The 17,255-nt window shown below is 38.1% G+C and overlaps 1 protein-coding gene across 1 annotated transcript in view; it reads right to left on the bottom strand.

The window, feature by feature from the left end:
* SLC17A8 (solute carrier family 17 member 8) overlaps positions 1 to 17,255 on the bottom strand; it is a 530,762-nt gene that overhangs the window by 391,304 nt on the left and 122,203 nt on the right. The window contains exon 3 of the mRNA XM_044087789.1: positions 13,288 to 13,406. Coding sequence (XP_043943724.1) covers positions 13,288 to 13,406 — 119 coding nt within the window. The remainder of the gene's footprint in view (positions 1 to 13,287; positions 13,407 to 17,255) is intronic.

Genomic DNA, 17,255 nt, shown 5'->3' on the forward strand with positions numbered 1-17,255 from the left:
TCAAGACTTATTTAAATGGGACTGGAGTAGTTTTTTGAAGTTGTTTTTGTTTTCTGTGGTCTGCTTTCTAGGAGGATGGAGTTCCATGTTTTTGCAATAGAGGATGAGTAGAGGGAGTCCTGAGCTATTTTTTCTTTTGGATACGTCAATTAATGCTTTGTTGGTGGATCTTAGTAGGCATTTGTTAGAATAGATATTCAGTAGGGCTTGTAATGCAGAAGTTTTTTTTTTTGTGATTTTACATAGGATTTGGGTGGCTATTGTAATTTGGTTAAAAGTGAGCAGGTTTGGTAATTCTAGCCAGGAAAGTTGTTTGAGTGCTAGGCAATGATGTGTACTGTATGGTGAGTCAGTAACAAACTTTGCTATTTTATTGTAGCAAGTGTTTAGTTTGGTTAAGTCTGATTTATTAAGGTTCATGAGTATGGAGGAGGCATAGAGAAGTGTGGAGACTAGGTGGGTTCTAGTGATGGTAGCATTACTGTTGTTGGCGAGGTACTTTTTGCATTTATATAGGGTTCCATGTTTTTTTATGGTCTTTTTTAATTGTATGTGTGATATGCATATCAAATTTCATGTTGTGATCTATGATAACTCCTAGTAGTTTGGCGTGTGAGACAGGTGTGATAAGGGTGTTGTTAGCTGAGTTTATTGTGAATGGAGGAATGGGGTCTATGGCTTTTGTAGGGTGAAATATCATTAGTTGTTTTTTTGGAGGGTTAAGTATTAGTTGAGAGTTGGCTAACCAGGTTTCAACAACAGCAAAGATTCTTGTGTCAATTTCTGGAGTTCAAGGAGTGATGGGGTGAAAAATATTAGGGTAGAGTCATCAGTGTACTTGACTAGAGTGGTATTCAGGGTAGCTTTGTGAAGTTTACTGGTAAATATGGTGAAGAGGAGAGGGCCGAGGATGGATCCTTGCGGGATGCATAAAGTTACAGGTAGGAGGGGATATAGGGAATTTTGCCATTTTACTGCCTATTGGCAGTTAGATAGACAGCCCTGAAACCAAGTTAGAGTGCAGTGGCATAAATTAAGTTCAAAGAGTGCAGTATGTAGCTTGACATGGGAGACTGTATCAAAGGCCTTGGACAGATCTAGGAAGACAGTGGAGACAAGGATGCCATTATTCTGGTGTTGATTTACAGTATTGGTAAAGCTAATAAGGGCTGTGGTAGTACTGCGATTAGGACGGAATCCATGTTAGGTGTTGGTCAGCAGTTTATTAGTAAGGAGGTTGTTAATTATTTGGGAATGTATACATTTTTCGAGGATTTTTGACAGGGGAGATGGAATGAAAATCTTTCTGATAGTTCCACTGAGTTGCCCCCTTTGTGAGGTGGTATTATATATGAAATTTTTCATAGTGATGGGATGTGTTGTTCTAATAAAGGGTGATTAATTAACAGGGAGGCAGGATAGGAGATGGCTTTAGCTACGATCTTGAGGTATTCTGCAGGTAATTCATCAGCAGCCAGGGCTGTGGGTTTTAGTTTATTCAGATATTTAGAAATTGTGCTAGTAGGGACAGGTTATAATGAGAAGCAGTTTTGGTTTACAGGTGAGGATGACAGGTTCGGATGTGTAGTAGGAGTATTTCTGTTTGTAAGAGCTAGAATGGATTTGGTGAAGTGTTGGTTGAATTGGGAGGCAATATTATTGGTGGTGGTATCGATGTTTAGGGGTGGTATACTGTTTTTTCCTGGTTGCAGGATTTTATTGATGGCAGCCCAGAACATTTGTGGGTTTGTTTTGTGTTTTGATTGGATGTCAGTATAATGTTTGTTTCTTAATTGCAGGAAAGCCTGTCTATTAATTTACATTCTGTTGTGACGTCATGAGTCCCATGGCTTTATCCCTTTGTTTTAGAAGTAGTCGGGTATCTTTGGTAAACCAAGGGGCATAGTTAGATTTAGTTCTAACAGTTGTTATGGGACGAGGTGATTTAGAATGCTATGGAAAGTATTGTTGAAGTATTGTACAGCACTGGACTCCAATTGCATTGATTTAATATAGATATAAATATTTGGGTTTTGAAATTCTGTGTGTACAGAATTTGTTTGAAGATGGTGGACTTTAATGGGTTTACTTATTACAAAGGTGGGGAAGTGATTGATGAGGGTGTCTGGGAGGGAACTGCAAACGTAGGACTGAGTTGGTCATTTAGTGAAGATCCAATCTAGGATGGACTCTGGACTGCTTTTTAGTTGTTTTATGTATTTTGGTTGTGGTTTTGATTAATTGAGTGAAACCGTGTAGGTTGATTTGGTTGGTGGGGTGGGGGGAGACACAGGAGGTCTAGTTGACATTTAGGTCACCAATTATGATTGTTTCTTGGAAGAGGTTTTGGGATGCCCAGTCTCACATGGCTTCAGCTGTATTAATATTGTTATTGGGGGGTGATGACCCACCACTGCCAACCAGTAATCAAGGAGCCTCAGTCCTCACCACTGCCAACAGTGGGGGGTGTTCACAAGGAGGATAACTGGTACACACACAGTATTTCCAGATGCAGCTCCCTGCATCAAGTGCAATTTCCCCTAAGAGCACACAGAGACCACAGTCAGTCTGGGGCTGGTTTCTCCCTCTTTCTGCAGATCCCCAACAAGAGTCCTCACTTGCACAGCTATAGAGTTGAGATCTCAGCTGAGTGACCAAGCCTAGACCTCCAGCACCTTCTCCGTCCAATCAGTGCTTTGTGTCCCTGCCCAAGCTGACACACACACACTCTTTGAGGTTTGATTTATACACACACACACACACACACACACACACACACACACACACACACACACACACACACACACACCTGGGAAAGGCTGGCACAGGTATACTAGTTATGTCCCCTTCTGCCCAGACTATTTGGTAGTTACCACTGCCAACAGTCACTCCTTATCAGCTACTTTAGGGCTCTTAACAAAGGGTGTCCAATTTTACTGTGTAATATTAATACTAATACAAATGGTAGCTTGACCAAGAGCAAGGATGTTAGGAGTGGCCCACAGTGTCATCAAATAAATGTACAAGTACTCTCAAAACTTAAATATCTCTACATAGATTGGCCACAGTGAAAGATTTAAATATATTTAATAATAAATAATAAAAGAATAGGACAATATTAAATATATATTCACAGTGACATCAGAGTTCAAAACCACAGGAAATATTTAAAACAGCATTGAAGGACAGTCTCAAATAAATAAACAAAATATCTAAAATAAGCTTCGCTATATTCCTGATTGTATCTAAGAGAATTGATATACTCTAAAAACTTACTAATAGAGCAAGGCTGATGTGGTGAATGGTTCTTATTATTGTTGTCAGGTCCAAGACAGAATGCAAAATGCTCTGTCTCACTCAGAGACTTCTCAAAATAATATCTAAAATATTACTGCCGGGATTGCTTGCAGAATGATATCATTTCTGGTCATCTGACTTCTAGTTCCCAGGCAACCACCCTTCATTACTAAAGCTGGTAGTATTCAGTATCTACCTGTAAAAATACTCATACAAGAGCTTTTGCTCAGATCTTTGGCAGATGCTGGAAGTCATAAAACAATTGCATTCATTCATGCTTTCAGATTAGCAATTAGTTCACCCTAAAGACAATACAGAAAGCTTCCTAGTACAGACTTAGTGTCTCTGGCTGCACTGAAGCATTTTTATGGCCTAGCCTATAAAGTAATTTAATTTCAGATATTTTTCTAAAGTTTGCTGGACTGAGTTTAACTTGCCAATTTCCTCTGTTAAAACAGGCACATTTTTAACAGTTACAATAGTGCATGTACATTTCTGTTCTCTTCCAGTAGGGCACATTGTGGTGAAATTTTAAGCACAAACACTTTACAAATACCTTTTCAACACAAACATCTGTAGAGAGCAGTTTGATATACACACGACATCCAGTTTTAATATGTTTGTAACAGAAAAATCTTATATAAATTAGTTTGATATTCATTAATGACATATAATTATTTACAAAATTCCAGCTAGCTGTGCTGGCAGTACCTGCTTACATCATATGAGATATATAGCTGCTGATTATATGTAGGTACTTTTTGAATTAATTTTTAGCTTGGTGAATATTGTTTCTATGTTATTGCTATTTGGTAGGTGGTTGTCTACCATATCGATGGCCAGGTTGTTTTTGAAGTGTAGCGCAATACCTCCAACTTTTCTGGATGTCCTTTTCTTGTCTAAGAATGTTATACCCAGGGGAAACTAATTCATTATCACTGATTTGTAGTTTTAGCCAAGTCTCTGTGAAAAGAACTATTCCAGGGAGTTAGGCCCAGTGTGGCATGTAGTTCAGATATTTTATTCAGTATGCTTTTAATGTTGATGTTAAGTATTAGAAGGTCTGTGGGTTTTCTGGAAAAATAGAGAATGGTATTTGCCTGGTTGCTAGGGGTGTTCCTGTTGTTTGTAGGGCCGGAATTTGGGAGTATATGGCCACTGAGTATGATTTGGGATACTATTTGAACAATAGTTTTTAGGTATTTTGATATAAAATTGTTATATTTTGTGAAAATGGGGATATTTAATTGGTATGGGGATACTATGAATGAGGCAAGGTCAAATTTTGAGAGGTTGTAAATTGATGGTGATATTATTAATAAAGCTGGTTTCTCCTATGTGGGAAATGGGCAGGTAGGGAATTTTGTTAGAGACTTTGGGCTAATTATGTGATGGTAGGGGGTTAAGTGTCCTGTAATAATGAGGGTTATAACTATTACACTGGGTAGGGACAGCATTTTGTCCAGTGAAGAGGAGAGGTAAATAGTGAGACCACTTATAGTTACATTACAAGGTTTGTAGATGGAATGAAGGCATGAACCCAATTCTTTAGTACTTTTGTTCAAATTTATTCTTTATAAACGTCTTCAGAAAAAAGTTAACCACTTAAAACACACCTCTTATAAGTTACATCACACACCACATGACTTTCATGATACTTTAAATTAAAGGTATAAAATCATACCATAAAAATATAAAAACTGTCTTGTTTTCCAAACAGCTTAGAATGTCAAAGCTTCATAAAAATGTCTTAATATAAAAAAATTATCATATTATTGTGATTCATAATCTATGACTGAAAAGGTGAACTTTTTAAAGTTCACACAGTGACTAGCATGCCTAACCAAAGCATTGGTAAAGTCCTTTTTCTTAATAGCAAGTGTGTGCTCATATATTCTACGCTTTAAACATCTAATGGTTTTTCCTATGTAGTAACTAGGACAAGAGTCACATACTGCCACATAAAGTATGTTTGTACTCTCACAGGTAAACCATCTGCAGACCCAAATAGTCCTTTTATTATTATAGATATAAGCAGACCTCAGGGGTGGCTATGGAGGCAAGGTGGCCCCATCTTTTGCCAACCTTGTAATGGCCATGTGGGAGGAGAGATATCTGTATGTACATCCACAAAGGTCCCATATTATTTTATATCAAAGATTTATTGATGATTTGATATTTCTGTGGACTGGTGATGAGAGTGAATTTGAGTCCTTTGTTAGGGACTTAAATCCCACCACAGACATTTTAGAATTTTCTGTGGGAAGTTTTGATAGGACCATTAATTTTTTGGATATACATTTGGCTTTTGACACGTCCAGTAACACTTTTGTGAGTAAGATTTATAGGAAAGATGTTTTTGTCAACCAATATTTGCACAGAGATAGCTTACACCCTAGGCATATGAAGAAAGGGGTGATTAAGGGGCAGTTTATTTGCCTCAGTAGACTTACATCTGATGATGACACTTTTTTCAAGAGGTCATCATGTTGACACATTTTTTTGAACAAAGAAGGTATGACCAGGCTTGGTTAACCAATATACATAAGGAAGTGTTTGTTCTGAGACAAAATGCTGCCAAACCCATTATCAGGGGGGTTGGTGATGTAAGTAACAATAGGAAAAAGAAGGACAACACAGTGTTTACTATTTCTTTCCCCATCCCCATTGTCAATGAGATGGGTGTCATCAAACACATAATTAAGGACAATTGGAAGGTTTTGATGGGGAATAGGGAACTCATACAGGTAGTAGGTGTAGAACCCAAGTTCATCTACAAGAAAATTAAGAACATCAAAAACATTTTGGAAAATGGTGGGGGGGCACACTTTAGCATTGGCTGATGTGAATAGTGTTTGTGGTACTTTCTCCTGTAGGAAGTGTAAATAATGTAAGTATATAAACAATACATCAAGTACATTTATTATACATCTTAAAAGGACTATTTGGGTCCACAGACGGTTTACCTGTGAGAGTACAAACATAGTTTATGTGGCAGTATGTGACTCTTGTCCTAGTTACTACATAGGAAAAACCATTAGATGTTTAAAGCGTAGACTATATGAGCTGAGCACACACTTGCTATTAAGAAAAAGGACTTTACCAATGCTTTAGCTAGGCATGCTATTCACTGTGTGAACTTTAAAAAGTTCACCTTTACAGTCATAGATTATGTTCAACAAGTGGATTATATAGGGAACACCAATTTGATTTTAGAATGCAAGGAGTCATTGTGGCAGATCAGTTTGGTAGCAGACAGAGACCATGGTCTGAACGAATGCATCAATATTAAGTGTTTTTAGCACTAAAATAACATTTAAATCACAATAATATCATGATGTTTTTATATTAAGACATTTTTTATGTAGTTTTGATATTTAAGCTGTTTGGAAAACAAGACAGTTTTTTATTTTTATGGTATGATTTTATACCTTTAATTTAAAGTATCATGAAAGTCATGTGATGTGTGATGTAACTTATAAGAGGTGTGTTTTGAGAGATTAACATTTTTCTGAAGAAGTTCATGAAGAATAAATTTGAACGAAAGTACTAAAGAATTGTGTTTGCTCCTTCATTCCATCTACAGCTTTTGGTTTGAGTTTCATTTTCCAGTTTGTTGTGTGCTTATAAGTTTTTGTACATTACAAGGGTGTTTACAGGGGTGGATAGTTTTTGCTAGTATTTTGTTTGTGACTGGTGCCTATAGTGTAGGGAGAATGGGTAGCAGTTTTGACTCCGAAGACCTGACAATATAGATACTGTGTGAGTGAGTGGGAGTGGTGTGGATGTTAATGAGATTGGAGTGAAAGAGAGGCTGAGCTGTAGTTAGATAATGGTGAGTACAGGAGTGTTTTACTAGGTATAAAGGTCAGGAGAGTGGGGGTCGGTGGGAATGGGGGTAGGTTAGGGGAGCAGAGTGAGCCCGAGCGTAGAGACTGTGAATGGAATGGGTTGAGCCAGGTCATTGAGGTAGACTATAAGAAAAAAAAATTCTACCATGCTGTTTCTAAAGTGGGTCAATCTTCAGTAAATCTTGAAAGCATTTGGCTTGGATGAACAAGTGATTTTTGGGTCGCATTCTGAACTTGAAACAAGTGCTGATTTCCTTTAGGTTGATGGAGAAAGCTTGCCAAAGAGAAGGTGACTGAGAGGAGAATGTATGTGCAGTGCTGTGGAGTTTGGTTCTAGGGTTACTGAGAGTTGTTGTGGCTTGTAAATAGTTTCTCAGGTTATATGAGGAGATTTTTTATGAAATCTAGCTACAATTAGAGTAACTGTGTGGAGTTGGAGTAGTTTGTAGAATTGGAATCCTAAAAGTAGGTAAGATATTTGTTTTATGTGTAGACAGTTAGCTTTTTTTAGGGTAATACAGTGATGCTAACAGAGTGCCAAGTTTGTAATTAGCACTAAGTGTCATTATATATAATATTCAAACAGGATTTCCATAGACTTTAATTTGAATTCTTGAGTATATTGTCTAGTTTTCAAAGTTAAATATTTCCAGTGTATGCAAGTGGGGTCCTGATAAGTTATTTTCCAAAATAAGCCAAGCTCATGATGTGACCTAGCCAGAATGTTTAAGCAAAGGAGGAAGAGGTTAGTTTTCCTTTTAAACTGTACTATTTTTTTTTGTTTTGCAGTAGAAGATGCAGTTATATATTGTTTTACACATTTTTTTACGCATACTACATTGTACTGAAAAGCAGTTTCGGTATCTTTTATCAAGTAAACAATTACTTCCACATCTTTGTTCATAGGTGTGTACTAGGCTAATGGCCATGGAGCCTTTACAAGCCTAGCCCTTAGGATTACCCTGGCGTCGTGCCACCCAACTTTAGTTCCTAATGCCTCTGTCGAGTAGAGCCACTGGAGTGATCCTGGGGTGAATTTTCTATTTCCCATCCACTCATCAAGATTTCTCTTAAAGAGGGCCAGTGAGGTGCTTTTCTTGAAATGTATGAGAAGTCTATTCCATAGCATGGGCAGTCTCTCGGTTATGAACCTGGCCCTCCAGCATGTTCTGTTGATTGTGGTAATGAGGTCGAGGTCTCTGGAGCATGTGGTGCAGAGGGATTGGGATTTCTTTAGCTGTAGCATTTCTAACAGAGCTGGGTCAGACATGGCTTTGTAAGTCAAGCAGAGATTGCCTCTAAATAGGCGATATGAGACTGAGAATATTTGGAGTTTTTTGTCTGTCTATATAGGACAAGTGTTTACGGCCTAGGATCCTCTTACTTTTGCAGCCTCTCCTGTTATTGCAGGTGTCTAGTGAGGTACATGCCAAATGGGGCATTGTACCCGATGACAGGCCTAATGAGGGAAGAGTAGAGGGAGACAATGACCTCTTTTTTCCTGGATGCAAAACCCTTAGTAATGAGATGTGCTACATAGAAGGACTTTCTGACCACAGTGGCAACATGATGGTCAAAAGAGAGGTTGCTGCAAACCTGTGTTCCCAAACCTCTTATAACACCTTCTGTGTTCAGTGGACTGCCATCAATGTGGTAATTCAAGGGAACCATGTTTTTCCCAAACGGGATGAAGACACATTTTTTGGCATTGAGCTTAAGGCCATGGTTCTGACACCAGTTGTTGGTCTCATTGAGGCCTTTCTGTAGGATGTCAACATCACTTTAATAGTTCCCAACTTGCAATTGTCTGAGAACTTTATCAGCCAGAGTCCCATCGTGTTGGCCTGGCCTTCAGAGAAGTAGATACTAAACAGGAGAGGACCCAGGACCAAACCCTGTGGGACTACACTCATGACTGGTGGGCAGTCTGACTTGGAGTCAGCTACTTTCACACTGTTGGTTCTATCTGTGAGCCAATTTGCAACCCACCTAGGGATATAGGAGTTGATGCCTAGCTTAGTAAGTTTTGTTATGATTCCTGAGTGGAGAATGGTATCAAAGGTCTTGGCCAGATCAAGGTAGGCTGTATGAACCACCTTACCTTCATCCACAGCTCTGGTGACTGACTCAAAGAAGTTGACCAAGTTGAGCAGGCATGATCTACCCTTCACCAAACAAAACTGTGTAGGATCCAGAGTATGAAGATTCCCTATAGCCTTGTTTATTAGGTCCATTATGATGCGTTTGATAGCTTTGCATATCAGACTCATCAGACTAATGGGGCGATAGTTCCCGAGGTCTGTAGTCACTCCTCCTTTGTGGAGAGGGATGACTGTAGCAGTGCGCCATTCGGTAGGGACAAAGCCTGAGGTGGGGCTGTAACTGAACAGGGCACACAGGTGAGGTGCCAGTTCACTCTATAGTTCATGTAGAACACAGCCAGGGATATTGTCAGGTCCCACAGAAGCTGTATTCTTGGCCTTGGACAGTGCTGTTTTAACCTGTACAGCAGTAATACTGGGTTTGCAATCTACTGGTATTGTGATTGGTCCTTTGTGGGGGGGGGGTAAAGTTAGCACTGAATCTGTCCGCCAGTATATTTGCAATATCTGTTGGCCCAGTAAAGGAGGTACTATTGTAGAGTAGTTCAGAGCAAATCTGGGTATTGCCATGGAGATTCTTTACATAACTATAGAAGGCCTTGTGGTTGTCTTTACTATCTGCTGCAATTCTGTTTTCATAGCTAGCTTTAGAGGATTTGATGAGGGATCACAACCTTTTGTTGTGGCTGATAAGGGAATTTTTCCAGTCTTGGGACTTCACCTTATTCCGCATCAGTTTCCTCCTTCTGTTGTAGAGTTTGTTTATGGCAGGGCACCACCAGATTGGCTTCCTTTTTTTTTATTTAAATCTGATACAGTTTTAATGCAGTTAGTTCTCCATTAGGTCTCTATCATTCTATGAACTTTCTGTCACTTCCAGTTGGATTTTCATTGTTTTTTTTTTTCAAAACAGCTATTTTATTTTATTTTATTTTATTTTATTTATTTTATTTTACATTTGTTGACCGGGCTAGTCCAGCTGGATAATTTCCATTTCCATTTTCAGTGGAGGCCCGGGGAGAAAAGCTCCTCAGAATTAAAACAAAGGTTATACAAAATTGAAGATTAACTATGAGATCCTTTAACAGATATTAAGTTACCATGGATAGTTATTAGTCTGGATCAAGAAAAAAATAAAACACATAGAATACTATTTATGTATTACAAGAGACATTGATTATATCTAGAACTACACTCCATACAAATCATTGCATACATATTAGTGTATATACAATGTATAATTTTTTTTTTTTTTTTTTGAGAACAGTAGAAACTGTAGAGTCATTAGCTATAGCCATGGTCATTTAGACTTTTCCCTTTGAATTTATTTTATTTCTTTGTTAAACATTTTGGAAGCACAGACAAGTGTCAGGATTTCAGACATTTCCAAATATTCTACTTCAATAAACATATAAAACCAAGTCAGTGATACTGAAGATAAATTAATGACTTATTCACTTAAAGAACATGATAAGGTGCATATCTTAACAAGTGAATATTTTCAAAATAAATCATGAATGGCAATTTGTTTGCACTAACTGCGTAAGCATTAATTTTGTGGTGCTCTCCTCCCCGGGCCTCCACTGAAAATGGGTTATTCTTGGCCAAATGGACTTTCCCAGTAAATAAATGCCAGTAAATAAATAAAATAATTAACAATAATAATTTATATTATAATAATAATAATTTACTGTCCTGTATTACTGTTATACTTTGCTGCATCTGTGTCTAGTAATAGTTAGTTAAAATAACTACACTGTTTTGCATCTTTGTGACACACTTTTTCTGCACTTTAACAAGTTGGGCAAGCTATTTCAGTTATAAGCTGCTACAGTGTAATATGAACTGATGTCTTTAATTTTTAATTAAGAGGAACCTCTTAGGTTTCTGAAAAAGATACATCATTGTATAATATATGGGGCCCTGCTACTAAAAAACATCATGCCAAGGTCCTTAAAGGGATCATGTGCAATTTTGTTAATCTGAGGTCCTGACAGTAAGATAATGCATAAAACTGAATATGTCACCACTGAAACTCTAAACAAACAAGATATCTTTAAGAGATGATGCATGATGTTTCCACAAAGATCAGCACCATTTTAAGTGGCTACCCATGGAGACTGTGAATACAATTTAATTGTATTGCTTGTAAGGATAAAACATGTTCAAAAAGCTCACTCTTAAAATTTGGAATGGTTCTTAAAAAATATTAAAGAAAACAGAGACCCATGTTATGGCAATACCATTCTAACAATGAAAATGCTAGAAAATAACAGCTAACCGTTTTTATTGCTCTGTTAGTTCTACTGACAGGTAATGGGACAGTGTGTAATAGAGTTAATCTTGAGTTAGCTGCTACAGTAGTCAGCTGAGTTTGGTAATCTACTCATACAAGGTCTGTGTATCAAAGGGTGGCTCAGTATAGTGTATGATGGCATACGCTTCATTTTGTACAATAACTATTTGCAGTATTCTGCTAGTAGTTGGGTCTCTCTGTGTACCAAATAGCTCTGCATTTATAATAATTTGTTATATATAAGCAACATTTGAAAACAAGTCATTTTCCTGATGTTCTGCTGCTGCAGTAACTCCCTACACACTCATATAAGCCTATATACCAGGATGTCCAACTGCAGCATTTATTCCCAAGTCACATGAAGGACAGCAGTGCACCAGATCTGCTCCTTGCTTCCCAGTCATGGCAGAGAGCAATTCATGGAAGTTCTTCCAGTTGAGCAACTGCTTCTATTGGCTGGAACATTTCTGCTTTATTGAAGGCAGGGGCTGTGCATGGTTGTGGTACAAAAAAACTTGACAAAAGTCAGAATTTTTCTTTCTTGTTATGTTATTAATAGTTCTAAGTTTATGATTTGTACTGCATTGGATACTTCTATGTTTAAAAATCACCTTCATGGTGGCTTGCTAGTGGAAAGGAGAAACTGCTCTTGGGGGTAAAAGGTACCTAGCTTTCCAAACACGATTTGGTGATCCACTGAACATGACAACCACATATAATGTAGGGGGTCCTGGATGCAATCCCCAGACAAGGGGTCTGACATTTCCTTTACCACTGAATTTAGCTTTTACTGTATTCTGTAACCTCTTGCCACTTTCATAATATTCAAGCAAAAGCTATAGATTTTAAGGAAGACCAATGTCAAAATCATTAATACGACACAGGCAACATTGAAAATGTTCTCTCAGCACAGAAAAGTTATCAGAAATTAATGCAAAATCACTGCAAAGGAACAGATCTTTAATGTTTCTCATTTTTTCCTGTGAAAGCCATATAAATAAGCATTGTACACACACATATTCCACACAAAGCAACGCAGATATTTATCTGTATGAATTATGCATGTGATCTATGTCTTGTATTAAAAAAATGCATTAAAAACTCTGATGACACTGGTAGCCCAGAGTGTAATGGCAGGTCAGCTTTAAATATTAAGCACTTTAATGATTACGATCTCCTTAAGAGAGCTTAAGAATGACAAATCAATATATGTTTATGACTTGGTTTCCGACAGAAAGACATGCAATGCACAAGCATTGAGAAATGTCTAAGTTCAGCCATAATGCCATATGCTGTAATAGTAATCTAATTCTGTACAGGAGTATATACAAACTGAGTGGTACTTCACCTATACATTCATGACTAGTCACTGTAGTTTGGCAAAAGAAGAAAGGCCTACGTAGTCCAGCTAACATTTTAAACTGACTAGGATAACAGACTACTTTGAGTACAAATGATGTTCCACATGATCATTGCAAATAAAAGTTTATCATTTTTCACTTACAGTAATCTTATACCTTTTTTTAAAGAACAGAAACATATTAAGAAAATGAATCATTTACAAGCAGTGCAAATGTTAACAGCAATATAACAGCTTTCAATCAAAACAAAATGTACTCATGCTTTGCAACGCAGTTAAACATAAAACAAAACTCACTATTTGATTAACATAAGTGATTTCCATATTAACTGTGCCTTTTTTGTTATCTTACTAAAGCAATTTTGAATTAACTCTTCTTACCTGTTGGCTGCTAACTTGTTTGAAATGAAGCCTCCTGGGATCTGCGTGATGATATAGCCCCAGAAAAATGAGCCATGAATAAGTCCTACAGTCTCTGGATCCCAGTTGAACTGAGCTCCCTGTAAAATGTAAAACAGTACAGACTTGCAATAATTCCAGTACTGTGTAGTATGTGCATATAAAACCCCACCACATCTGTAGAAATATATTTAATTTCTTTAATACTAAGCATATCACTATCTGTTCTAAAACAGGAAAAAGTTGATGTCATCAGGCATGTGGTTTCAGAGAAGGGACAAAGCCTGAACTTCATTTCTAGTGTGATTAGATTCCAGTGTAAGTATAAAGACAAGGATATGACCATAACTTTTAGGTTACTACTGCAAGCTTCTATGACGTTGTCCCATCCAAAAATAATGGATTGTTCAATGGCATTTAAGCTGACAATGTAATTAAAGGTGCAGTTCTTAGAATGAAATGGTCATACAAGAGTCCTTTAATTAGGCAGGTAGTAACATAAAGTGACATAGCAAGTATAACACTCAACCTCTTTGAGCAGGAAATCTGGACATAGCCATAAATAATGGGGGACAAAAGCCCAAAAATAGGGACAATTTTTATTTTTTTTTTAAATATGGCTGTTAACAGACTTAGAAAGATGATAAAATAATTTGCATTAGCTTGAATTTTCTGAGGGGTATGAAGTCTGAATCTGAAATGTATGTCATTATTTTCTGACTTCAATCCTCAATGATTTCCCAGTGATTTGCCAGAAAACCACAATTTTATTGATAAACAGACCAAAAATATGAGGCAAAAATTTTGACATTCTGCAAAACTCTTTACAGTTGAGAGGTGTAACAAGCATATGTCCTCGCAGACACATTTACATTTTTGAAGACTGGGAGTTTAGTACGTGTTACTCAAAATTTTGGCACCAAAACAATGTATTAGTACTCTGTGGTTTACATTGTGTATGGCAAGACATACAACTTGTGAAGAATACAGGATGAAAGAATCAGACTTGGGCAGATGTTCTGGCCTAAAAGGGCTACAGAACAGGCTGTTGTGTATTGATATATACCACCTTTTTACTAGAAATATCTGTTTAGTTATGGCAGAATACAAAATTATCCATTAAGAGTAGTGACTGTTATCCAATATGTGGATTCTGAATAAAATGTATTTCACCTTTTGTATTGTAGTTCCTTGATGAAATATGAAACAGAGGAAACACTGAAACCACATGGTTGTTGTGTCTTTCGGCTTTTCCCGGTTAGGGGTCGCCACAGCGGAACTCCAGTCCGCTAATGATTGGTAGTTGATTTTTACGTGCCGAGTTACCAGCCCTGACACACAACCTTCAACAAAGGTATGCCCATTCATGCATGTCACCATGCAGAAGACGCTCTAGCTGAGAATCAAACCGGACAGCGTCTTACTGTGAGGCAACAACGCTACCGCAGCAACAGAAACCACATGGTGATGTTTCTAATATGGTTAACAAAGTATAGTTGTGTAAGTAAAACTTATCATAACTGTCAGGCAGCTCAAGCTGAGCTGACTAAAAGACATGTTTGGGCACAAAGCCCTTCAGAGCTTTCCTGGCAGCAGGGAGAGGGAGGTTGAGCCCTGAAATGACAATGCTAGGAAAAACAAAACAAAAAAAAAACAAGATTGAGGAAGAGAGGTAGTGGCTATTGCAGCAGTAATCATTTGAATATCTATTGTTATGGTAAGTTCAACTTACACAACTCTACTACATTCATCATACTGATCACAGCTGCAGTAGCCTTAGCTATACTGGAAATTACCCTAGTTAGCTACATTTCGGAGGTAGAAGGAGAAGAGTCCAGGAGCCCCTGGAGAATGGTCCTAGCAAAGCTTGATCTGGCTGAACAAAAAGAGGAATCAAACTTACAGAGCTTTGCAAAGATAAGTATAAAGGACCAAGTAGCAGCCTCTGGAATATTTCTAGAATCAACAAAGGTATGGCATCTAGGTCCAAGGAAGTCATTCTTCCACTGTATTCGGCATTCATCAGAGTTATCATTGAATACAATGTCCCCTTTGGTATGTATCTAAGCAGGCATATCCAAAAAGTGGAATGTCCACAGAGGTGTCTCACTAAAAGAATACAGGGCATAAGTAATGTCCTATGCAAACTGCCTCAAGACCCTATCCCTGCATTCTGTCTCCTACAGTCTGTTGAAGAGAGATCTATGCCTGGCATGCATAATGTCAGACCTCCACTCTGATGGACCTCCTGCATATCCACAAAACAAACAGCACCAAAATTACCCATTCTAAAGACTTAAACCTTACCTGTGATATAAATAGGACCTGCTGGAGAGACAGATATGTATCCTAGAGACTACCCCTTCTCTGGAACAGGCTCCCCATCCATGTGAAGTAGAGTTCCTCCTTAACCCAATTCAAGTGTAACTTGGACATTTGGATGGGGAACAGGAAATTCATCCCAGGCAGCCTGTAAATGGCTGATTTCCCAGAACCCTGCTTGTGAATGTTTCACCTCCCAAGCTTCTACTTACACTTATCAAGGGTACCAGAAATTGTCAGAGACTTGGGAGTGGATGCATGAATGGGCTTAAAATGTTATTTCTGGTCATTAGCCTAGTAAGCACATATGAACCTATGAATCTCCAGATGAAGCCAAGGCCCTGGTAGAGTGGGCCTTGGCCCTGGCTGAAATAGTTTTGTTATGGTGAGTATAATAAAAGGTAATAGCCTTAGGCAACCATTTAGAAATAGCCTGTTTTGACCCCAGTTTTCCCTTCTTACCTTCACAAGAAATGAACAATTGATCCAATGATCTGAAAGATTTAGTTCTGTTATGATAGTACCTGAGTTGTATGTGGACATCCAAGGTATCCTTTCTCCATCATTTTTAGGTTCAGGAAAGAAGACAGGAAGATGGATAGTTTGACTTAAAGTAAACTTGTACACCACTTTAGGCATAAATGAAGGATTCTTAAAGAAATCCTATCCTTGTGGAAAATGAAGTATTGACTCACCATAAGAGCTTGCAACTCAGATACCCTTCTAGCAGAGGTCAGAGCAATCAGTAAAAATGTTTTCCATGTTAAGAACCTCAAGTCAGCCAGATTAGCTGGTTCAAATGGAGCAAATGTTAGATCCCAAGGAGGGGGCTACCAGTTTACTTGGAGGCCTCTTTTGCAAGCCCCTTTCAAGAACATTTCGACATAAGACTGCCTTGAAAGAAGAGGATCAATGGGCAGACATGCTGAAATGACCAATAAGGGAAATAAGGCCATAGGATAGTAACTCACACAAATATTGTAAAACCAAAGAAAAACTAGTCTTGTATGGGTGCTAGTTGTGTTGTTGGCACCAACTAGAAAACCTTTTCCATTTGATAATATATGACTTTCTGGTAGCAGACATTCTTGTCTCCATTAGTACATGCTGCATGTCCTCAGTAAACAGGTGACTAAAAGGAATTATGACCTGGATGGATCCAGGCAGTCAGCTGAAGTTGATTGATGTTGAGGTGTATCAAGCTATCTTGCTCTTGTGTGGATAAATCCAGTCTGTGAGTAAGCTTGTGATAATTGCTTCTGGCCATTTCCTAAACAAGAGAGCCACAGTTGCCTGGGCCAGAAGGGTGTCACCATAATGATCATGGAGATTCCTTCTGAATCTTCAGAAATACCATGGATATTAATGGACAGGGAGGAAAAACATAAAGGAACATCCCTGTCCAAGGAAAAGAAAAGAAAAGGCATCTGTCTTCCAGGCCTTATTGCATGGAGTCATGGGACAGAATCTTGCCAGTTAATTTTTCAGAGAAGAGGCAAAGAGGGCTATTAAGGAACTCCCCAAAGATGGATCAAATATTTGAAGACCCCCTGATCTAGTTTCCATTTGTGAACGTCTGCCCTTGTCCTGCTCAGCTTGTATTCCACACAATTTTGCTCTGATGATAT

This window comes from Protopterus annectens, chromosome 11.part0 (assembly GCF_019279795.1).
Source record: "Protopterus annectens isolate FY-2018-M chromosome 11.part0, PAN1.0, whole genome shotgun sequence".
In the NCBI taxonomy this organism is placed as follows: domain Eukaryota; kingdom Metazoa; phylum Chordata; order Ceratodontiformes; family Protopteridae; genus Protopterus; species Protopterus annectens.